This window comes from Corvus kubaryi, unplaced genomic scaffold (assembly GCF_017639235.1).
Source record: "Corvus kubaryi isolate FWS band 111438036 unplaced genomic scaffold, C.kubaryi_AGA036_p1.0 37395, whole genome shotgun sequence".
Taxonomy (NCBI): Eukaryota; Metazoa; Chordata; class Aves; order Passeriformes; family Corvidae; genus Corvus; species Corvus kubaryi.
In genome coordinates this window covers 1,133,608-1,159,343 of record NW_024581134.1, presented here as the reverse complement: position 1 = coordinate 1,159,343, position 25,736 = coordinate 1,133,608, and the positions used below count along the sequence as shown (strand labels likewise).

The window sequence follows — 25,736 nt, the reverse complement described above, 5'->3', positions numbered from 1 at the left end:
GTGAATGCTGGCAGTCCTGGGATGGGACTGCTCCCATAGCAAAGATTACTTATGCAGGATATAAAATCTTGCTTAGACTAGATCCGTGAGACTGGGTTTATAACTTCACCATGACCCGATCTTGCTGAACAGTCTATGGGTCAAACTGCCAAAGAAATCTCTGGAAAGATCCCCCATGAGAGGGATAAATACAGTGTGTTCCTACTGCTCCTGGGCTGGATTATTTCTGGGTTAACCCCACCCCTGACTCCAGCAAAGCTGTGGGGAGAGGTGGAATCAGCCTTGGCCTCATCTTTGGGTACCAGTTTGGGAGACAGCTTGCATTCACTTACTCCTATACTTGTGGATTATAATCTTGATTTAGTATATGAAAGGAAGGGATACTCATTCCCCCTTCACCTTTTAGTGAACAGGTTGCCTGTGATTTACAGTGTTACGTCAGCAATGTGGTCATGTGTAGAATAGTAAAGTGACTGTCCTTACAACAATTTCTCTTCTGTCTCCCTCAGGAATCCAGGAAACAGTACTATACCTTCTGCAGAAATACAGCATTGATTATAACAGTGTTCTGGAGCTTGCTTTTGGTGTTAGTGATGTCAGTACATCAGGAGGTGTTATAAACAAGTAAATTAAATAAAACAAAACATGGTGTATTTTCATCCTTCTGATTTGTAGAAGGAAAATGTAGATGGAAATCATTCAGCTCAGCCTATGTAGGTGGCTTTGCATTCAGTTTACAAGCCATAATCAAGCCTTATTCAATCCAAGTCTGAGTGATCTTGAATTGCTTAAACCAATTATTAATTCATATTTTTTATTTAGAAATCTCATTGTGGCATGTCTTTTTTTTTTCTTTATTTCCCTGTACAAAAACAAATGTATAAGTGTAAAGCTACATGGAGTCATCAGGCAACAGACATATGCTTTCCTGTGCTCTCCACAGGGCTTGCAGGTTCAAACACAACCTGCCTGAATCATAAGAACTTTAATTGAGTAGATAAAGAGGTCCTCATAATTATAAACTGCAGTAGGTATAACAAGAGGCTAAATACATAGCTGTGGTTTTAATTAGCTGGTGCTTCAAATTAGTAATTGTGGTTTCACTCAGAAATCAGTGACTTTATACACTGTTAAAGCCTCATCACTGTGCAGTTCATTCCTCATTATATCTCTCGGTGTGAAGCTTTCAATACAACATCATGCTGAGCTAAAAAGGCAAAAGTTGTAGATATTTGGTTATCTTCCAAGTGCAGTGGAGCTCTATGGAGATTTAATTCATTCTTGCCAGAGATAGGAGAATTAACTGTTCTTTGTTACAGCTGTAATATGTGTGTTTGTATGTAAGCATCTGTACATACAGGCTGTGTGTTGGATGTGTGCACGTATGGCCAGGATCTATCAGGGAGATAGTGCTTACTGCAGATAACATCAGGGCATGCACCGAATCTGCTATTCAAATTGTCATCTGGAATTCGGGAGCTAATTAACTGACACAAAGCAGAGCCAAAAGCCTTGTAACAAATCAGATGCGGGTTGAAAGCACAGAAGTGTCCCTTAATGCTTGTCACATGAGAGGTTGTCAGTGCAAGTTGAAGTATGCATCTTTTCCTTTCCTCTTTCCTTTGCTATTTTTCCCCTCTCCTTCAGGGTTTTAATTATATCTCTTCCCTCAGAGGAGCAGGAGGTAGTTTGCAGAGCCAAGAGACCAAAGTACTTCAGTGCTATTCAGGGGAGAAGTGAGTGTGGTCTCTCAGCCTGTCATCTAGGTCTGGCAGGTGCACAAAGTAAGCTGACACACAGATAAGTGCCACTCACCATTGCTACCCTGAGATGCTAGATCCTTTTCTGTGTTTGTGTGTAGAGTTATCTGATACTGGAATCAACCATCCTAAAATCTCTTCCAGCAGCCTGCTGCTACAAAAACACTTCTTAACCCCTCCTTGACATCTACAATGAAGCCGTACATAAATTTTAACAAGAAGTGGGACAGAATTAGGTGGTCTAAATCACACAAGGCTGAACTGGGATGGATGTTTAGTGTAATGGATTTGTAGATGTTGCTGTGCTTCCTTGCCTTCACATTTGCTTTCCCTGCACAGACACATGCTTTGTGGGCACACGTTTGTGTGTTTGTGTGCAGGTGCACAGGTGTTTACAGACTGTTAGTACAAGGATGTCAGAATGTATTTTATTCTTCTGCATAATGCTCTGTTAATTTGTAAACAATATTTGCATTGTTTCATTGAAACACTTTCCAATGGGCATGTCCTACTGCCCAATTTTGTGTAGTTTTATGGTTCCGTATTTAAATTTGGGAAAATTATTCAGTGGCTGTTTCTTTCAGAATTATCCTCGGGAGTTGCATTATTTCTGATGTTTTGTTGTCATTACTGATAGTAATAAACGTGTAACAAAATTATGGGGAAAATAATGTGTTGTCATTTTTATCTTTCTTCAGTCACTATGAGCAAGACCGGAGTGCACTTAAGAGGAAGGAATGGGAGAGGAGAAACCAGGAAGTCCAGCAAGATGAAGATCTCTTTGCTTCAGGTTTTAACCTCTTTGGGGAACCCTACAAGGTAAATTACATTGTTATGTTCTGCATTTTCAGAATGTCTTATACAAATACAAATAAAGCTTCTCATCACCTCTAAGAAATTGAAGTATTGCATCTGCCTTGGTGCTTACACTCTTGAATACACTGATTATCCAAATCAGCATATGGCACCAGACCAAACTGAATGTGCTGCCCAGGTTGCTTTGGCAAAATGAGGAATTTTGGTTACAGTCCAGCTTAAGATTTCTTCCTCTAAACACACAGCAAAGTCCTGCAGTAGAAGTATGTGCAGCTGATATTTCTACAAGTGGGTTTGTACCTACAAAGCTAGCACTAAGTTATTTTATTTTTAAGAAGAAAATATATCTGAGTTGTTAAAACCAATGTCCTCTCTATAAATAAAGAGTCCATAATCTCTCTTGTGCAATCATAACCATCCAAAGAAGTCTTTTGGGAGACTGAATCTTTGGGGAGCATAACAAGGTTATGAAAGGGACTTTTGTTACAAGTCCTATTCTCTCTAAGGAGCTTTGCTGCCTGAGATTTTCATCACCAAGGGATGTCCCCCTTTATGATTTCTGCTGCTTTGATTTTCAGTAAGACATTCCCTAAAGAATTCATCAGAATGTAAATTTCCATATCTCTTTCTCCTCCCAATCAGTGACATCCATTGAAAGGCTACCACTTCATCTTTCCATTTTACATTGTTAGCAGCTGTAAGGGAGGATGAGGGCTCTTTGAAAATCACCCAAAAAGGAGGAGAAAAGACTGTCATTATTATCAAATGGTGTCTAATAATTGTAGACCACAAAACTGTGACGGATGCACTCGACTTCAGGCTGTACTTTGGTTCAGGCTGGCTGAGGAGCAACCGGCCTTTCTTCCTTGGCGTGAACTTGCCAGCTGGAAAGCCCCTGGCTCATGTTCAAGGGAGTGAAGGTATCTTGACAGGTATTTTAAAAGGTGGTTTTGAAACCCAAAAGCGGAAGATAACCAAAGTACAGAACAAGATATCAAAGCTAAAGTGAAGACATCCATCTTGTCTATTCTATTGATTAGCAGCCAACTACTTTACCCTGTAAATACTGCCACCAGGATGGGCCCAATTTGGTCTCTCCCTGAAGTGCAGCTGGACTGCACCCCAGGTGGCCCTCTGCTTGAGCTGGGATGCTTCTCAGGGGTAAAGATTCCTTCCTTACCCAAGGCAGAAAGATCCCTTACCCGTGACAGATAGTTGGTAAGTGATTGATACCATGATAAATTAATTCTGTGGAACATTACCAGTCCATGTAGCTAATCAATATTATTGTAAATAATATTGTATGGATAATTCCATTAGACTAATGCAAATGGTCATTTGGATTTCAGGAAGTAGACCAGTATGCAAAACGGTGCAAAATTTTGTGTCAAGAACTAAAATCATACACCACCAATATCTATTGTATATTGCATGACAGTATCTGATTTTAGATCTGGTTAGTGTGTATGTATTTACACCAAGTGTACACAGAGCATGTGTTGGTTTTTTTTTTCAAAAATTGAAGAACTAAAAAGCAAAAATTTATCCAATTATCCTGGTGGTCTTTCTGGGCAATTCTCTTTTAATTGCTTTTCACCTACTTGGCAGAGAAGTTTGTAAACTTTGTGTGATTAAGCAAAACATAATACATTACCTCCATAAAAAAAGCATTATAATTATAAATTGTGAAAGATAAAAATTGAGAGGAAATTGCATGCAAAAATAGTTAAATAGCTAGTAGTTAAATCTGTCTTAAATTTGAAAAAACAGGTAGAAGCAAAACTGAATAGGAAAGCTAGGTCTTGCCTACACTTTACACTATGAGGAAAAAAGGGATAAAGTGATAGACCACTATTTCCTTTTTAAGTTCTGCATTGCTAAGACCCAGCCACAGTATAGTTTCCTAGGCACTAATAAAAGCTGAATCTAACTCTTAGTGGATATGTAGTGATTTGTATTCTTAAATAAGTGCAAAACTAAATTTAGGGTTTTGTTTGCATTTATTCTAAAACAAAATGAAGAGACCCTGACGTGAGAACAAATATCCTGCACGTGCAGTTTGAATTTCTTCTCTGAGACGAACAGATGTTTCTGTGTTCATGAGACTCGAGGCCTTGCGCGCACAAGAAGCTGAACTTGTTTCTTCTGGTCACACTCAGGGGGAGCAGAGTGAGGTAAAACACTGCCCAGCAAAGTGTTTTGGCCTGTGATGGGCACAAGGTCCCCATCCTCACTGGGCTGGCTCTGCTAATGAGCGTCAGCTCTCGGTACAGCTGGTACATTTCTGAAAGATCTGGGGGCATGAGCTAGCATGGAGACTGCAGTGACAAAGAAAAGGTTGGGAATAACAGGTCTCAGGAAATTGGAAACATCTCTTTTTCTTTCTTTTATTCCCAGACCTACTGTCCTTACCTGTTTATCATTTCTTCCTCATTTGCTTCAGCAGTATCCAGAGGAGGGACTGTCAGGGTAGGGAATACCACCACTGCTGTTATTGAAGTTTTAAAGACTGAACAATTGGCAGCTGTTTGAAGATTGCACTAAGGTTGGGGATATTAAAAGTTATACAAAGACAGGAGCTCAGATTTTCTCATGGAGCCTACTGCCATTGTGTATCATGAGATGTGTGGAGTATCTGCCTTCATCTGTCGTTTCTCTGCTCTAGCCTAGCTGTTACAGCCTCTTTCTTTCCCTCTGTCAAATAAAACATAGGTGTTCATTATAGTTTTGGACAAATGTGTGTTTCTACATTGATTCTTTGTAGTTTATGTGTGTGTTCACTTACATGAAAAGAGATACTTATTTCTGTGGGTGTATAAAATATATTTTTCCATGCTTGTTAAAAGATAAACATCTCCTTTTGAAGCTCCACTGTCTCATGTAGGAAAACAACACCTTTGACAAAGCGATGACATCCAGCATTATTTTGGGAAGGTCAGGCAGCAAGGGCTGTGTTGCTCTTTAATGCATGTGGGTTGCAGGTCCTGCCTTCGAACCCTGGTGCAACCTGCTCATGCTTGATTTTGCAGAAGGGATCAGAGAAGGGCCTGCAGTGTAACAGCAACAGACATTTGAAAAAGCAATGTTGGAGTTTTCCTGAGAGAAACTGTAATTTTACTACTGAATTGTTGATATCTTTTAATGTTTTGAATTAGTTAAGAGTTTCAGAGATGAGTATTTTAAAAGAAAACAGTAGGAGTATTTTTGCTACTTTTCAAAGGAATTGCCTCAGAGGAGTTTAACTTAAGAAAGAGAACCCAGTGGGCATCATTTCCATTGCGGAGCCTTTGGTGAACATTAAATCGTTTCTCTTTCTCAGGTAAAGCCCCTCCATGCTTTTCAAGCTTAGCATAAAAAAGATCTCAGCTTCTAATCTGTGGAGATTAGTTTAACTATGAGGCATAAAGAAGTGAATGAATTATGAAACCTCAAGTTTCACACAAATTTTCACAAAACACTTGTAAATGGGGCCTATAAGTTTGAGTGCTTTAGTTCTTTTCTTTGAAAAACTATAATGCAATAGCTAGCTAGCAAATTAGTCTTCCAGTAGGATTCTATTACAGATAGCTTTTGAAAGAAATAGAAGCAAATGCAGGAAGATGTGCATTTCCTAAATTAACAGAAGCCTAGAATGAGGGGGAATGCTACTAGCCATGAGTCATAAACCAGGCATATAATTTATGCCTTGGAATACTGAAAATGCTGCATTTCCTTGATAGCAACAAAATTGTGATTCAGCATGCTGTTCAAAAAATAAGATGTAGAGCGGTTTTCTTTAAGAAATCAGCCAATTATCTGGAATACGAAGGTAGAAATTGTCCCCAGTCTGGAAGTAACAAAGAGCAAGCAGAAATTATGACTGGATTTTGTGTTTCTCTTGCTGGTATCCAGGCTTGTCAAGAATTCTGTGCTTCTCGTGAAAGCCCTGAATTTGTTGTGGAAATAAAGTAAAAACATTAATGTTATGCCTTATGTCTTAAATGCAGATAGAACAGTGCACTACATGCCTGAGCTCATTCAGGTTGTAATGCCCAAGTCTGGTCTTAGTTGTGTGTGCTCTAGTTTTATTTAAGCGTAAGCCAAATTACCATTCATAATGGTTTTTTTGCTTTGCAGTCTGGTCCAGAGGCTGCTGAAAAGGGTCATTATCCTTCCATTGACTTCAATAGCCATTGGATATGAGCTTTAGTGTACTTAAAATACACTAAGGGTGTTTAAAATAATTTAATCTCCATGGCTTTCAGTAAATATATTTTTATTAATGTTCCCAGTAAAAGACTATGAATAATAATGCCTAACATTTATACAATGTCTTTTATCCCCAGGATGTGAACATTAGGCATAAAAAAGAGTTAATATCAAGCAAGGTTATATTTATCATCATGTGACATGTAAAAGAAAATAAGTTGAGAGAATTAGGTATCTCCAACATAAAATTATAGAAAAGATCTACTTTCAAATTAAAATATTTTCTCTGTGAGGATCTAGACAAGCCATGTAGTGTGCTGGGATGCTGGTGTTACAGTGATGATTTGTTGTCAGTACCTTTTTTTTTTTTTTTTTTTAACTTGTGCGTTCTGGAAAGTAAGCTAAATGCACCCTGGAAGTGCAGCTGAACCACAGAGGTGAAGGTTGGTGGTCAGGCTCTTTTTGATAATGTTATTTCCCATGTTCTATCCCATAAGGAGTTAAAGTGTTTGGGCAAGGAGGAAATAGAACAAGTATGTAAGTGTTTAGACTTCGAATCATAATTCCTGCTGGGCCCTTAAGCACAATGGAATCTCCTTGTTTTAAATTTGGGGGTTGAACAGAGAGAGCCTGGTTTTGGCTGCTGCCCAAACAGCTCATTGTGCAACTCAGTTGAAGGAGACTGCTCATATACAAAGAGCTTATTCTTGGCTTAGCTAGAATATAATTTTTGCCACTAAAATGACCAACCTAGGGACTTAGTTAGTGAACAAAAGTGATTCGTGGTTCTCCACAACTGGGATTATTAACTGTGTCACTTAGGAGCACAGGCAAAATGTATAGAGACGGGAACAACATTGAACAGTTAATTTTTAAATCACTGCCTCAGTGCAGTGCTAATATATGTTACAATCCCTGAGAATGAGCAAAAGGAAATTTGCATTTATTATCTTCTTTTTTTTTAACATTTTTTATGGCATGTTCAGTACTCTTCTCATCCTCTGACTAGTTCAGCAGTGGGTAATATAAATAGATATTTCAGGAGAAATCCATGCATGAATTTTTTTCATCACTCAGACTTCTCCTTAATACTTGAGGAAAATGGGATCAGGGGCCCAGTAGGATCCCTCACCAAGGACTGTGACGCTCTCTAACCAAGCACAAGCTGATAATGCTAATTTTCCCTGTCTTTATGGCATGATGTTAAGGCGCCATTGGACTGTGGCACTCTTTGTTTTATTGAGTGAAAAAACACCTCCAAACAGAAGTAGAGCTGGCTGTATCATGACATAACTTTGCCATTTAATTCCAGATTGTAGAAACAAACCATCTGCTTGAACAGGAACTGTAGTTTGGCTGTTTTTATCCTTTGAGTCTTGTAAAGCCGTAAGCATGGGGAATAAGGTGTTTTAGTTCTCTGCTGGTCATTTCAGTGGAACAGAAAGGTCAGTAGGAAGGCTGGTGTTTTGGGTCTCTGTGGGGTGAGTTAGAATAGGAAGAGAAAGGAAATCAGCTGTGTATTAATTATAGCTTCCAGCTTATTTGTCCAGCTTTTTACAAGTGAAAGGGAAAAGGAAAAAGAAACTTCATGCTTCAAAAGGAAAAGTATAATAGCAGTGAAACAAAGATGAGTCAGTATTTATTTAATAATTACTGGAAATCAAAGAAAATCAGGATTAAGAAATACAACCAGCCTACAGACGGCGGAAGAGTCCCGATGCTTAAGAATGTGGCAATCATGTCTGTTTATGTTCTATGAGAAAACATTTTTGTATGATCTTTTACTTGAACCTATCATTGCGTTTGGTAGAAGCTTTTTCTTCTCTGGATTCAGATGGTAGATACTTCAGGTCAAACTGTACTTTCTGTGGAAAAGTAATTGAAGTAAAACTGGAGTGAAGAGTTTGGTGCTCTTACAGACTACCCAGCTTCTATTTATGACTGTGGGTCAAGGGGCTGATAGAGCAATAACATACTTACATCAACTTGTCTGATTGCAATTCAAATGTTCAGTAGCCAGTAATTGTACGTTCTCGTTTTGCACAATATGAAATGTAAAAGCCCAACATCTCAGACGTAAACCCAGCTTATTTTGCGCCTAACATCCATAACTGATGCAATTTAAACACTTCTCTGAGAGCATATTTAAGAAAATGGGAAGCAGTAGACAAGTGTTACTGATGCAAGCCTGTTTCAAGAGGTTCTTTGAACACAGTTATTGATAGGTTTGTCTTACATAACATATGCAAAATGTAATTGAAATTTAATTAAATGTCAGCATGACACCATTAAACAGCTAACATTTGCCATCTTCTAAGACAACTATTCTGAGCAGTAACTTGTAAATCAGGAATTTACTCACGCTTTTCTTGTCTTTTTTTTTTTTTTTTTTTTGATATTTTAGACAAATAAAGGCGATGCCCTTGCAAACCGTGTCCAGAACACATTGGGAAATTATGATGAGATGAAGGATCTGTTAACCAACCACTCCAACCAGAGCCACCTTGTAGGAATCCCAAAGAATTCTGTCCCACAGACACCCATTGACAAAAATGAACAGAACTTTTTCCCAGAACCGAGAAACAGGATGATCCCATCTCATCAGATCAGCGGTAACACATCAACATCAATGCCTCCGCCTTCTTCATTGTCATCTAATTCTACTTTGCTACACAGTCACCAGAGCAGCAGGAAGTCGAGGACAGACTGGTCACGCAGTGGTCACAACTCCAGTGGGGCCCAGCCAAGCCAATCCAGTGGTCAGCAGAGTCGGACAAAGCACAGCTCTTCTCATGACCAGTCACAGGGCAGGTATGAAGATCTCTATAATTGCCAGAGTGAGCAGCATAAAAGTGGGGGAACTGAGGAAGCAAATCCTATGGCAACATCTTCACATTCAAGGAGGCACACTCATGCAAAGTCAGCACCTGGAGAACACACTTACAAAGAAAACAGTCATTCGAAGTCACCCACAGAGCTTGAGTTTGTAGGCCATGGTCCGGGATCTCCACTTCCTTCCACTTCTTTGTTAACTGCAAACAATGGTCTTTCGACTCAGAATTTCCCACCAGGACTTCACTGTAAAAACAGCATGGTCCAGCAAAAGCCTACAGCTTATGTCAGGCCTATGGACGGTCAGGACCAGGTACCCAATGACTCACCTGAACTGAAACCCCCAATAGAAATTGAGAGTGGATATGGAAATCAGTCCTTTGGAACACTGCTGGAAGGAAAAGTGAACACACCTAGTTCGAAGAACAAAGTACCAAAGCTCAACATTCCTCCTGTTAGTGAAGTAAGTGGTTTAAAATATCTTCTCTCTAGTACTGCTTGAGTATTACATTCACTAAATATTTTTCTCTAGAAATACGCAGTTGCATTCCCTGGAATTACAGTGTAAAACATTCCTTCTTCTAGAATGTGCATGACTTCTTTCGGCAGTTTGTTGTGATAGTCCCAGTAGCGATATTTAAAGTAGTTTTTAAAGCACAGTTTGGAACACTAACATTTCTGGTTTATGATTAATATTAAAAGGCTAGATCTCTGTTGGGTGTAATATATGTATACCAGCTATACTGGTTCTGGACAGGGAACTCTTAATATCTCAGTTCATCTGCAATTTTCACTCTTGAATTCTCAGTTAGGAGGTAGTTTGATAGACAGATTGCTGTTTTAAACTCTAAGGAAAAATGGCAGTGTTCAAATTTCAGTGGTACTAAACCATCCTTCCAGTAAGGAGTTTATTTGCAGAGTTTGCTAAATTCTTTTTTTTTTTTCTTTTTATTGGAATTAATGTGACTTAAATTGTGAATAATGCTTATGAAAATGTGTCCCATTGAAGCTTTTATGCATTTTGAAGAGCTCTTAATACTGGGATGCAGTCCCAATCTCTGCAACCAACAGTTTAAGCTGTTGAATTTTGTATTGCTGGTCAGTACAGTAGTCCTGTGAGGAACATTTTAGTTGGTTCATATTTGTGTCCATTCCAAGCACAAATGTATAATAAGGATACAGATTGAACTATTTGTACTCTATATATTTTTTCTCTTAGCCTGAGTTTCTCTAAACCAGTAACCTTTGCAAGGTAGGTGTACAGTGTACATATGAGCAGAATTGCAGGATGTGTTTTTTATAGCTTTCTGTTTTCCCAAAAATATTTCCGTGCTTGGTAATATTTTTGTCCTAGGAATGAGGAGCAATGCATTCTTAAACCACTTTATTAGAAAAGGTCAGCTTTTTCTATTGGAATAATTGTTTCAAGCCAATAATTTGTTTGACTATTTAAAAACTTGATGTTATTTATTAACATTCCAGGCAGCAACAAAGACTGATGTGTTTTGCAGTAGAGCTTGGAATAATTTTCTGGGAACCGCATCTGAAAACAGTAAAAGGCCTATTTATATCAAGTGGAAGCTGAGGGTTGCTTGCAGATGGTGTTTTATTAGAAAATGTATTTGTTAATAAACGTAGCTTTCTGCAAGATTACTTTACAGATGTTTCTGTTTATTTTTACCTTGGGTTAAAAATCTGCTGGTGTAGATGACTTCAGAGTCTGCTGCGATTTGTCGCTAGCATTGTTTGGCAAGTAAATAATTGCATGCAAAGGAAATAATGATGTTGCAAAAGCAAATACTTTTTTTCACTCTTGCCATCTATTAATGCTGTGAGTCAATAGAGGCACTTTAAACTGCAGCATTAATGCGAAGTATTTTTGGAAATAAAATGTACCTTTTGCAGTTTCTGTCAACTGTTAAGAATGCATTTTTAATTTCTTTATTTTTGAGTGAAATCCTGGCACTATGAAATCGATTGAGTTGTTAGCAGTGTTGTTTGGGCGCAGAATTGCACCCACACTCTTCTTGCATACCTCTAGGAACCTCTGAGGTGAACGGTTGTGCTTGGAAAGATTCCTAGTTTGCAAAGATGAAAAATTGCATTATGAATGTGTTGCTACTTCAGTTTATGTCCTGTATAGTGAAAAGTATAGGTGTATAATTAATTTCATTTATATTCAGATAAACAGTAAACTCTAGGCAATTTAGAAATGAACATAGATAATAATCTTAAAGCAGTCTGCATTTTGAGAGTGAATAATAATTTGAAGAGGGAAAGAAAACCCAAAGCTTTGACAAAATAACTTTCCTTTCTGAGACAGAACACAGGACAATAGCCAGACTGATGGATCTTTTACAGGCAAATCTCTTCCTGAGTTTGGAGGGTTGGATTTTTTTGCCCGTGACAGAAGTGTGAACTTTGGCCCTCTGTGTTTTTCCACAGATGTGTATCCTGAATTTGATTTACCTTGCATTTAGCTATAAAACTCCTTCCAATCCAACATTGTAGATAACTGGTTTAGTTTAAGCTTAATCAGAACTGACAGTGCACACCTGTGAAACCCATAACCTTTTCAGAATGACTGCAGTGAGTGGCTCCGTTGTAATCTTTATACAATTGATGTGGAGGCTTACGATCCTTTGGTGGTGCTTATCAATTTATGAACCTTCCCAAGCCACTTCGAGCCATAGTGATCTGCTTGAAACAATTTTGCTCCTACTCCACAGGTTTCCATCATAACACTGTTCCAGGTGCTGGTGGTGATCTTCTCCAAGCTAGCAGTAGGAGAGTTACTTTTTTGGGGCATTTCTCCATGATTTGTTCTGTGGTTTTCCTGTATATCCGAGTCCGTTTTTTCAAGTTGCTGACTGTATGCAGATAAATGGCACACCAAAAGGTTCATAGTGATTCTCTCAAAATTTTGCTTGCTCTTAAAATGAGGAATTCTGTAAAGAAATAAAATTCTTAGGTGATGGTCCTGCAATAATGGCACCCATTAGGGCATGCAGTGTTGGAAAAGAAAAAGACAGTTCTTGCTATCTTATGGAGAGACAGTGGAATAAGTAACCAAATATTTGAAGAAGCAGATTTAAAAGAAGTGCTCCGACTGATGTGGAAATACGGTGTCATTTATCACAGCTTAATGGAATAGGATGTTGAGTGCCCTGGAAGCATTCTGCCATGTGTAAGGAAGTGATCAATTTTATAACATAATTTGTGTCACTTGAGGTGTTGCTCTAAGAATCTTTGCTCGTTTGCTGGGCCCAATTCTGCCATCAGAGGTGCCCATCCATCTTTCAGCTCCTCTGCAGCAGACAACATTGTTAATGCCTTGCTGCTGGCATGTCTCTGCCGGGCGATGGATCGTGGGTTAGTGATTTCTGAGGTCATAGAGATTCACAGTAAGTTCACAGAGACCCACCAGGTTGGGTCAGGAGGTAGAGTTAGCAGCTCTTACACACCTGTGGACTAATCCTTGCCTCTTGAGTGGGTGCTGCTGTGTGATTTCCAGACCTTGGCTCACCCCCTCAGAGCCTGTGCAGACCTGACTGCACCATGCATGGCCATTTCTGGTAGAGAAATAGAAGTACCAGAGCTTCTGTAGATTTTTAGTTATATCATGGAAGTTTTTCTTTGCGATTTTGTGATCCTATTGATTTCTTTTACCTTTTTGCTTTGTTTTTCATATCAGTACTGTTTTCTAAGGGTGAAGGTAAAACATTTCATGGTTCAGTGCCTTGAGCAAAACCCAGTGTAACCACTAGTGCCCAGGCCTGGCAGCCCCTGAGGTTCAGAAGTTGTGGAGCAGATCTTTATGAACTGGGAAGCCATAGGGCTATTGTGTGAATTCCTGAGGCACATGAAGAAATGCACCAGATCTCATGACATAGAGTTAATAGCAATGGCCTTGGAGCTAAAACTGGGAGAGAAAATGATAGAAAGCCTCAAGCTGCAAATGTTATTTCCTGTTCCCTTCCTATTAACTCTCGTCTCTTCGGTATGTATTACATGCATACTTACATACACACATGTATATGTTAATTTTGAGATTGCATTTAACATGTGATAAATTGTGGCAAGCCTGGAATACTTCACAGAGCTTTTGTATTATGCAGAATTCCACCTACTTAAATCCTATGATGGCAGATGATTGTTACTTACCACTTGAAGAGAGCTGCATAGTTAAATCCTATGCATTTCTTCAAAAAAGTAGATGTTAGAGACCACAATAACAGCTGATCCTCTCTCTGCTGCTTTAAAATCCAGAATCTTGATACATGTATGTATATTTAAACCTCTAGGAATCAGATGCTTACAAATTATTTCAAATTTACTAACGCAGCAGGTGACAGCTGAAAGCAAGCCTGTGTTTTTCAGACTGGGCTCAAGCACAAATTACTGAGAGCACTGAGTAAAGCAGAGGGTTTTAAGGTCTGTGGGAACATCAGAAGCTGCATTCCTGGAAAACCTTACGCCCAGTTCCCCAGAACAATGCATGGATTTCCAGTAAATGTTTAGGGATGGGGAATCAAGAGCAATTGAGATGATTTTTGATTCTCAAGGCAAAGTTTTTAAAGCTCACTACAGAATTGGCCTCATGTTCCTGCAAAGTAGCAAATGCTCATGTATGAAATTTTCCCAAAAATACAAAGCTAGGAGCAAAGCCAAAAGGCCTACGACATCTATGTCACCACCCACTTAAGGCATAAAAAATTGAGAACTTCTATTTTCACTTTACTTCTAGGAAAATATTTTGACGGGTTCAGTATACTGCAAAGTGATAAGCTTCTGTTACGTGTTTCAAATCATTCTGTTATCGCTGCATGTATTGATTTGCTCGGTGCTTTCTGAGCTAGCTATAAAAAAGGCTGTTCTCCTTCTGCATTAAAGAGCAAGAAAAATTGACAGGTAGATAACCATATTGATTGAACCTAAATAGTAAATGCAAGAGGCTTATATATGACTTATAAAACTCTTTGGAGGAACCAAAGCCAGCATAATATCTTTTTTTTTTTTTTTTTAAATTAAATAGAAAGTAGATGCCTTTAACCAGCCCCACCCCTTTTTGATATACATGCTACTCTAGTTGCCAACTGTAGTACATTACCATAGTTCTGGGCAAATCACTTTTTTCAAATGCCAGCTTCAGCTGTCCCCCAGACTTTGAGCTTGGAAGAAGAATGGACTGAATCACGCATTAAGATGAAATCCCTTTGCTTGGTTCATATTTCAAAAGTCTGAGGCCAGAAACAAACCCAAAGAGCAGTATTTCTTGCAGTATTAGAGGTTACAGCCATATGTTTTTAATTTGTAAATACTGTGAGAAGTAATGTTCTTATGATACTTCTAAATGAAGACCATATGACACCACTCGACTGAAGACCTCTTATTGTGGCCTTTTGAAGGCTACTGTCCAATGGTCTGGACAATGGCTAGCAAAGCTGTTTTGCAGGGACAGCAGGAGGACAGCTTGTCTATTTTAAATCAAACATAAATAAGCATATTTAGGGCCTGATTTTGAACCACTGTGACCAGTGGGATGTTTGCATTTCAGAACAGGGCACTTAGAGTCGCTTGAATAAGTGTGGCTAAAAGAACTGACCATGTGTGTTTGGTTTGGAGAAAGAAGGGTTAGGTTGCTTCTTTCCCATTGTGCATTTGTTAGTGGGTTTTTGTTTTGTAAGCTACTCCTAATTTTGACTTGCTGTGAGGAAGAAAAAAAGTCTGAGTGAAGTTAGAGTTAACTCTGTGAAGAGTCAGACCTGTGGTGTCTTGAAGAGTGATTTATTTTTTTTTAAAACCTTTTTGAAATTCCCTGTACCAGAGTAATTGCTTGTCTCATTTGGTGTCTTATGAAATGTCACAAAGTAAAATGACCTCAAAGGCTTTGGGGAGAGCAGTAGAAGTATTTGTTTGGCTTGAGCAAAGATGTGAAGGCATCATTCAAAGGCTGCAGGGGGACTGTAGGGTGTCATATTCATAACTTTGGTAATAAATTTGGTGTATGACTATGGAAGAGTCACTTTTTTAAGGAAAATATCACAAGCTGTGTAAAACCAGCATTAAGTCTTGTGTTATCTTAATGTTGACTGTTAATGTACCTTTTCAATAATAACCAGGAGTTGGTAGAGCTAATTTTTCAGCACCTTGTATCCATCCATCTGACATGCAAATGCATAAGGAAGGATGTTCTTGGATCTTGGTAGTCTGCTTAGTTGTCAGCTAACAAGGGCATTCTTTTAGGACCAACCTAGCAGGTGGAACAAAGTTGAAGCCTTTACACTATTTTTTTAATACTTTTCTGGAACATAGCCTACTTTAATAAAAAAACTCTCTCTGAACAGTGAAATAAGCAATGCTCATGTAAGAAAAGATGGAAAAATGCCATTTTCATGTATTTGAATGTTTCATGATGTGTGTTTTCACTCTGGGCTGTGATCAGCCTTCAGGTGAACAGAATGCATGCTTCTTTCTGAGGACAGGATGGGCAGATATTCAGGTATCAGCATTTGGCCTTCTGTACTACAATGAATGCCCATTTGTATACTTTACCTTAATCTATGTTAAATTTTATTTTATCTGATGCAACCTCTAAAGTAACACACAGCTACTTTGAAAAAAACCTACCTACATATTCACTGCTCATTCCTGTCATAACTTTCAGATATTTTTTTCACAAGCCTTATTCTTCATAGAGAAGCTAAGGTTTTAAATAGTCTGAGAACACAGAAGTCACATGTTTTTTCAAGTGCAGGCAGGAGAGTGTGCACACATTTCTGCATGGGCAGTGACAGCTGTTGTGAGTCATTACTGGGACTGAACCTGGGGCTTCTCAGGACAGCTTCTGCTTCTTGAACAAGAGCAGGGACTCTCCCTAGAAGCTATAATTTACTTTCTCTCAGTGCCGCTCATTTGGTGAATATGATGAAAACATTGCATCCAAGACACACCTGTTAAATGTGTAAAAAGAAGCATAAAGAAAATCAGTGGGTGTAAATGCAGACTTGGAGAAGAAAGTTTTAATCCTGATGAAAATGTTAGTCAAGTAGAAAATTAGACTGTGGTATCTGGTAGGTGCAGATCAGTAAGGAGCAACTGGAATGCTCTCTTGCAAATGCCAGGAATCTGGACAGCTGAATGGTGTAGAATGTGATTGGGTATTGTAGACAGAGTAGGAAATCAAACATAAAACACTTCAAATGTTACATGAGCAGTTGAGACAGAAATACAGCTAGCGAAAGGCAAAGGAGGAGGGACAGCACCATATCTTAGAAGATGAGTGAAGATTTACAGAGAATATTGCAATACATAAAACGCAGGAAAATAATCAGAAGAAATGCTTACATAGGTGAGGAGGACACAAAGGAGATGTAGGTGTGATGTGAACATACAGTGCATTCTGATTTGTCTTTCAGTAGGAACATGCTGACCACAGAGCAGAGGATATACAGTGGGTGTAAGCACAGCGGAACTGGACTCACCTTATGGGAGAGAGGAACTACAGTACTCGGGTGTGGTCACCTTTCTGGTGGAGATCACAGGAACAGAAGTGCTTAACTGCTCTTAAGCTGATCAGACTCCATCTCATGAAAAGCTGGATCAATACTCAGGTCACTGCTCCCTGGTCCCAGGCAGCCTCTCCTGTTTTCTCTCCCGAATTCTCACAGGTGTGAGGTGCTTACTCACATGCACACCTCAGGGTGTTTTCTGTGCTTCAGTTTGTTGACATGCAGAATTACACTCGGATTTTAAACCATTGCAACAACACAGCATGAATCATTTTTATAACATACCTTCAAAATGTGAAAATCAGAGGAGGTCTTACATGAGCATTTCTGGTGTTATGGCCAGAGCCACCCCACTATAAGCTGTAGTCTCTGATTCAAGTATGGAAAAGCATTTAGGAGCTGCAAGTGAAAACATCATATGGGAATACTTTAATAAAAAAAACCCACAGTGAAAGAAAGTTGAACATAAAACTTGGCAATGCTCCATGAACTGCAGATATAGGTTAAAGTTATTTAGTTGGCAGGAGATTGCTGGTGTATTAGCAATGTTGGGGAAAAAATCTAATTTCTGTATTTTGGCTTGTGCAGTAAAGAAATTCCTCCCACATAAATATGTTCATTTCACCTTCTGGGAAGTAAAGAAAGGAAACTGTAGCTGCAGTCTGTTATTTAATCTTCCTGAAATTAGCATTTGGTGCTCAGGAAGATTGAAAGATTTAATGCCAATGCCTTCCTCAAAAGAAAGAAATGACACACCACATATGCTTTAGCACTGGTTAGACTGTTAAATGGAATTAATCAAAATCCATGTTAAAATATTTCCATGTGTTAATTAGCAACAGTTTGGAACATTAAAATACATATTGGCTTGGGAATAAATTAGTGAAGAAATATCAGATTGAGTTTGTGGGTTTTTAATTGCAACATAATATACTGTGTGTTTTAGAAAGGTAAATGTAAATACACTCCTCTGAAACACTGTGGCAATGTGCATTTAAAAATGGGCAATGAACCAATCTAAAACAGGCTTTTGTTATGGCAGAGAGATACCATTTCCCATTTTAAAAAAAACATTGGATTGTTCCGTCATATAATAAAGCGAGAGAAAAGCAGTTTAGAAATTCTAAGAGTTTCATCTCAGGCCAAAAGAAATTTTAAAATCTCCCCTTTGAAAATCAGTGTGATGTAGCAAATACCAACACCAGGTCTCCTGTTGTGAGTAGAGAAATTCACTTCTGCCTTTCTCTTCCTGCTGGGTCATTGCAAAGTTTGTTTTCCATTCTCTCATACTGAGTCTTAAGAGCAGCAGAATAGCATAAATTTAGGTAAGTATGTAAATGGAACAAACAGTATTCATACTATTAAATTAGTACACACAAGGCAGGTAGAGAAACCTATTATATCATTATAGATACCAAACTCCTAACTGATAAGAGGCCATGGTTGGCCCACAGAGTATCCATTCCTTTTCCGAGGGAGGGAATGACTGTTCTTTTTCACGACAAAAGAGCATATAGTAACCACCTCCAACAGGTTTCTTGGAGTTGCATTTTAGGTTTGATCGCCCACAGTCCCATTAGTGGGGATGATTTTGTGTATGGGCAGTGCAGGAAAGTTAGAAAAGGCATGTGGTGATTTTCATTTTTTCGATGGGTGCTGCTCACCTAGCTATTTGTCCTGTAACACTGAGCTTAAAGAAAAGGTCTTGGGGAGCCAAGGGAGGAAAAGGCAAGATAAGTACAGATTCTGTCACTTTCCAGGCTAATGAGCCTATTTTTGCTTGGATTCACAACGATCTCTGAGAGAAGTCAGCGATCATAGGTCTAAGCCTCAATCCCCATTAATACTGCCAATTAATACTGCCAGTCTAAACATATTTCAGTTGATACATGCTGCTTTCCCTTGCACACGTCAGAATAATTTCCCTTTGTTATATCCCCCAGATGTGTAAACTTGTTGGGTTATGTTTCACTGAACTGCAAGCTGTGATGCTTAAATCCACAAGACAAGCTGGAAATTACTTCTGCTGTTTGTAAATACCCAGGCATCCATTTACATTTGCCAGTATTTTAAATATAAACATTGAGATAATTCTTTCTTAAATATGTTAAAACACTAATATATACTTTGTAAACTTAGAAAATCATAAGGATCCTCAGGTGGCCTGGGGGAGTCAGGATTTGGATTTTCTTACTTACGAGTTCACCCTGAATGAAGGCTTCACATCCTGGTCAGTAACCTTAACTCAGTTTAATCCTTTTTGATGTCAAGAAATCTAACCTTCATGTCACCAGAAACTAGAAACTTCCCCTAAAAATATAATTTGTACTAGCATATGCTACTTACACTTGAACATGGTTAATTTTGAACCTCTCTTTGCATCCAGGAGTAGCTTTCTTAAGCGGCTTCCTTGTGAAGAAAAACTTCACAGTTTATTTTGCATTGGAATAAAGAGAGATTGTAACATCTTTCCTTCCCGCCAACACATGCACTTACACATTGACATGAAATATGGCACAAATTTAGCTAGGGAAATACTAAAAAGGGTACTTTTTATTCAAAACAATTATCCTAGCAGCCACATCATTTGCTCCACAGTCCCGTGATCACGAAGGTCACCATTTAACATGGGTTCATGGCAAGCACCATGCACTGTGGTGTCATGGACCACAAATGGTTTGCAGATCCGAAGTTTGGAAATCAGGGATTTCGAGCTTTGCCAGTATTTCTGAGAGCAAAACTTGGCCATTAAAGTTTCCTGAAGTCTGTGAAGTGACAATAGCCAGTAAGCGGATATACATTGCCTGTGCCAATGGTTAACATTTTTTCGTTGTCATAAATTATTTCTTTCACTACCAGATAGAAAATGACTGGGCAGAGTGGAATGGAGGCAGGGCTGCATTCAGCCAGTTTCTGCATACTGAATACAAAGAAGTATGTTTAAATCCCACTATATTTTACATACAAGTGCTATTGCTTTTTCCCTTCCATGTAGTGATAAACTGGTTCTTGTCAGTTCCTTGACACACAAAATACCCAATTCACTGTGCTAAAGCTAAAGAAAATAAACCAGACTGAGAAGCAGATCCTTCTCTGTGGGGTATCGAGGTGATGGTGAAATACAGCCAGGCTAGACCTGTCCTGCCCTTTTGTGACGGTATTGCTGTGGGTAATCCCAGCAATTCCATATGAGGACTAAGGTTTTCCAATTTTGATTAGAAGAAGTTAAATTGGATCATAAATGATCAGTCTGAATACGACTTATTTAGGACTGAAAGCAAGAGTAGGATGTAGAGAATTATTGCTCTTCAGAGGAGAAGAAAAATTAAAATTTGCAAATGCTGTTTTCGTAAACACGTTTTATTAAGATGTAACTGCACCTGCATTTCATCAAGAAAATTGTTTGCTACAGTTTTTAATATACTTTGATATATTGAATATATTTGATTTATTTTGATAATAATGGGTTTTTTTCTGCTTTTATTAGAATTCTACATGCTGTAAGTCCCTAATCCCAAGTATCAGATTCTGTGAGAGATGACCTGTTTACTTATAATTTTCATACCCCTTTTTCAGAGCCAGTGTTTTAGCTATAATGAAGACTTCAGATAAGCAACCAGGTTTCAGATGCTAAATGGTTTAACTAAATCAGGAATATCCTATTACTATTGACTTTGCTTGGTTGCAAGAGCCAGGTGCTAGAAAGAAAAATACTGCCTTTCTGTTAGCATTTTAGTTTTTCTGAGGAGCACACTTTGCAAACAAATCTGAGCTTCCCCAGTTGCTGGTTTTTGGTTCATTGAGGAGTGGTCTCTGAATATGTGAAATAAAGTTCTTTTGGTTGAAAGGAAAACAAGAGATGTTCTGCAGGGGTGCCAATAACATGCTCCAGCTGCTCTCTGGTGCTCAGGAGGAGTCACACTAGTGCCACACAGCCCCTTCTCCCTCCTCCTTTCCCCCAAGACATGCACCCTGTGTTCTCTGGCTTCTTGGCACCGACTCTCTCCTCAGATTGACTTCTGCCATGCTGCATTTCTTACTAGTGGAGATGCAGCTTCCTTCTCTGGCCCTGGGACAGGTAGTGAGTGTCTTGGGATAAATTACTTGTCCTAGTAGTAGAGAAAGGGCACCTGAATTCTACAGCTTCCCTGTAAGAGCCAGAAATGCCTGTATCAGCAGGTGACAGGAATGGAGAGGACCCTGCCTTCTCCTCACCATGGCCTGCACTCTCCAGCTCTTTGAGAAGGGAAAACTTCTGTGAGTGCTAGAGGCAGCTTCCAAAACTAAGCACCTTCAGAGGGAACTGATCTTTACAGCCAAGCATGGAAGATTTTCCATGACAAATCTCAGATGGGGTTTCAGAAGTGGGTGCTCAGAACAATTCTCTGTGTTTTTGGCTGGTCCAGTCATTTTGGTTTCTAGGGCAAGGCAGATGGCAGGTCACTGAAGGATAGAAGGGAACAGGGAGAGGGATTTCCCCTTTATTAGCCACAATAAATATGTTTGTTCAAGAACAAATAGCTGAAATAAGACAAGCAGCTCTGATGCTGAAGAAAAGGCTGTTTGTATCAAATACATAGGAAATACTGTTCCCAGATGAACCACTGTAAGGATTGTCCTTTAATGAAGCCAAGTTCACTTGGGATCCTGTGGAAAGGCCTTGTATTTTATTTGTTTTCCTATTAGCTAACACAGGGTGCTATATGATGAGATGTGATTGTGGGCACCTGTTTCTTCAAAGTACTGGAAGGAAAATTGTCTTCTGCACTGTATTAACTTGAGCTTTTGTGGACTTCATGGAGGATTATTTTTCTGGCAGTGATTCACCAATTTGTGTTCTTTGTGTGCATATGTATAAATCCAAAATTATAGCTAAGCAGTACATAGACAGTCAGGTGAGCACTTAAAATACAGAGGTTTGAAAGGCTTTTCGTGGTACAGTGCTATGATTTCACAATAGATCACACATGATAAAAGTGGGAAGGAATTACAGATTTTGTTGCTTTGTCTCCTGTGACATGGAGCTACATGGAGATCTTCACTGCATCTGGTTTCTGGTTTTGGCCCTGAATAGATGAATATCACAGCCCCTAACAATTGTCATTTCTGGTCCTTCCACCAGAAATTAGACCCAAGGGAAGCAGTTTTCAGCTGAATGTTCTCTGTTCTGTTCAATGCTTAAATTTACTGGCATTGCTTGCCTGTCCCTTGCTGAGTGGGATCATACAGTTACTTCTTAAATTTTTTTTTGTTCCCACAACTACTTTCCTACTTAGTCCCTTTCCAAACAAGGCAAGGTCCCTTTTGCCCACAATGTTGATGTCCCATTACTCTTGGGACTTACTGTTTCCCCTGTTTCACTCTTACATACCATCAGATGCAGATTGCAAATAGCTGGGGTGTTGTGCCAGCAGCACAACATGTATGCTGTTGTCACAGAAAAGTCTGAAAATTTTAAGTGAGTGCTTTGTACCTGAGAAGCAATCTAATACCTTCTGTTAGGAAGCTTTGAGTGAACAAGCTGCTCTTAAACCTTGAGGTGATTATAATACATGTGTATGAGGTGTGGAGCCAAAGCTTCTGTATTTATGTGCATAAGAGAAGGTATTCAAATATGTTCTCCCACCATTTTTCGTGTATTTTTAGTGGTGATGGCTGGACTTTGCATATGGATTATTGTAATCCTACATCCTTGTAGCAAAGTCTCACCTTGGATTGAGTGTCACATTGGGCAAAGAACATAGGAGATATTTTGGAACAGTTTTCCTTCATGAATGATTCTTTCTCTCTGCTCTGAGAAAGGGGGGGAAAAAAAGCCACAGGACTGCATTTACCACAGCATTGTGTTTGAGCTAATAAACTGTGCTGGGAGCCTCAGCTCAGGCTTACACTTTATTTTTTCTAGCCTGAAACACAGACTGACATATCTCAGGTCTGCCCACAATAGACAGCACAAATATTCCTTGAAAGGATTCCAAAAGTTTCAAGGCCTGGATAGCTGTGGCAGGAGTTTGTGTATTTAAAAAGATGTGCCATATAGGATGTGTATAAAGGTACTTGAAAATTAAACAAAATATGCACACAGCTCTGTTGAGATTTTGGGAAAAAAATTGGTAAATTGCAGAATTCATTTGAAAAGACAAAACACCAATCTTCAACAACAAGAAAAAAGAAAACAGCCCACATCCAGAAACAATGAAAAGCCACCAGTGTCATTTTGCATGTGGCTGTTATGCAAGGCTCCACAGGGATTACCTTTATCACTGGGCTCTCCAAGTTGCTGCATCTTGCGTAACACACTTGCACAACAAGCACCACTTCACAGGAGCAGGTTTAGAGCCAGGGCAGCACTCACTGCCACTGACATTGGCTGCAGTGTTTTGTGAGAATGCTCTGAGCCATTCCAACACTAAGGGTAGAAAATGGAGTAAAGGAGACTGCTGGGGAAAAAGGAGAAAACTAACCCACTACATATCAGTCTTGCACAACTAAAAGAGATACAAGTATTTATTTCAAAATCTGGTGTCTAAGCGTATTAGTTTTACCAAAAAGGAAAAATTAATTCATTTTCTCCTGGAGGATCTGTTTGTCTTCCTGCCAAAGTCAGTGTAATTTTTATTTTTGGCTTCATGGAAGCAATTTTTGAAAACAACTTTTAGCCCTTTAGAGTTAAGCTTAATAGATCAAAAGTATTCTGCATGTTCCCCACTCTCATACGTAAGGTTAACAGATAAAAAAGTGTTCTCCACTTCCCTCCTCTCTTACATCTATACCTTCTCCATATTATGCCAAACAGTGAGATCCAGCAATGAACCTACTCTTCTGCAAAGATATTATTTATAAGTACCAAATTACAAACCCACAGTTGCTTACAGAAAACTTGTCATTGTGTTCAGTAGTGGTTGAATCAAGACCTGTAAAAATAAATTCAGAAAGGACCATTCTAAAATTAGCACATACCAATGATGACTGCATTACAGAGTGGACTGGACTATTTATGCTATCCTCTTATGTAGCACTTCAAAACACAATTTCCACTGAAACAAGCTCTTGGGAAAATAAATGGAGAAGTTTCCAAATACTATCACTGTTTCAGTATTCATACATAATAAACCCAGCTTCTGTAAATAACTCATTTTATCTGTCAAACATTGTAGGCACATATGCCACATTTACTGTCACTGGGGTCGTAAATAAACAATGTATCTGTCTACACATTACTTATGTCTGGAGGAAATGAACAAGTACACATGAAGAACAGTGTAGAACGTATTGTAATTGTATAATAAATAGTTGGTGTTGCTATTGCTAATTATTTTAATTACATCTGGACTAAAAAATACAGTTCATAATTCAATGCAGGATGCAAAAGGGTAATACTCAAACAAAATTAAGTATCTATCTGTTAAATGCATATCTACACTCACTCAAGTACAACTTTGGATTTGAGACATTTTGTCTCTTTATTGTGAACAGAACAACAGAAAATAGCCCCCTCCAAACTGCACAAGCAGCACTTGGATCCAGGCAGTAACTGATGCTCTAATGATGCTTGACTTTGTAATTGGAATCTTCTTGAAAGGGCATTTGCAGATTTTCAATCCCATCATGGTCAGTGGTGTTCTCTATGTATACCCATATAGAATTTACATTTGGGTTTAGAGTGTAGGCCCTGACTCTGGTTTACTTTGTATCAATGAGCCAGACTTGTCACAATGGACTCTCCTTTCTGACAGTGTTTGCAAGTTTCTGGTTAAGTTTGTACAGTGCCGCTTGTTTGTGATCACATTTAGGCACCAGAGATAGAAGGAGACTTCTAATGAGATGCCAAAATATCAGGAGTCTGCCTTTGCCCACTGGACTATCTTGGTGGCTAAGATATGTTCTGTACACTTTTAATTTTGCCTTCTGTAGGCAGCATTGTCACTTAAAAGACCAATTTCTGAGCCTATCTTAGAATTATTTGTTTCTTGATATGTGCTAGAAAACAGGCAAATCCAAACCCAAAACTCAGATTCCCTTCAGCCCCTTCTAAATGTATTGTACTTTTGCTAGGGAAAAAAAAAGTTCATCAACCAATTAGGTATGGATAGGGGTAACACATTTGATTTATGATAGAGTAAAATTAAGCTCTGAGCCAAAGTGATAGTAGACCTTGTATTTATATTGTTAGATCATATTTTCATTATTAATTATAGAGTTATTATGATCTAATGTCTGTACTAACCACTCATACTGCAAGAGAGACAATGTTATAAAACAAAACAAAAGCCTTTATAAATTTTGTTGATTGGCTAAAATACACCTTTTTTATTAATAGTCTTTTACCTAAGCTAATGAGCCAGAATATTAAGATTTAAGACATTAGTGCTATTAATGTAATAGCTAATGATGATAAAATTCAGCCCTTAGGTATTTCCATGGATCTCTTGGTAACTTATGAATGAGCAGAGCTTGACCCTACTTGCTTTGCTGAAACACCAAAACACCACAATAAAGGACTAAGGTAGATTTAATCCTGGGATGATTAAGTCACAAGGTAGCTGTGTCATTGAAAAGAAACAGATTTACTTCTGTCTGCCATTTATGTGGCAAGAATCTATTGTGTGCATCAGTGGTATTTTCCTCT

At 38.7% G+C, this 25,736-nt stretch overlaps 1 protein-coding gene across 6 annotated transcripts in view; it reads left to right on the top strand.

Annotated features, from left to right (window-relative positions):
* Positions 1 to 25,736, top strand: part of AFF2 (AF4/FMR2 family member 2) — a 303,503-nt gene that overhangs the window by 50,313 nt on the left and 227,454 nt on the right. For all 6 annotated transcript variants that reach the window (XM_042040192.1, XM_042040191.1, XM_042040196.1 and 3 more), the window contains exons 2-3: positions 2,459 to 2,579; positions 9,169 to 10,059. In XM_042040192.1, the coding sequence (XP_041896126.1) occupies positions 2,459 to 2,579; positions 9,169 to 10,059 (1,012 nt within the window). The remainder of the gene's footprint in view (positions 1 to 2,458; positions 2,580 to 9,168; positions 10,060 to 25,736) is intronic.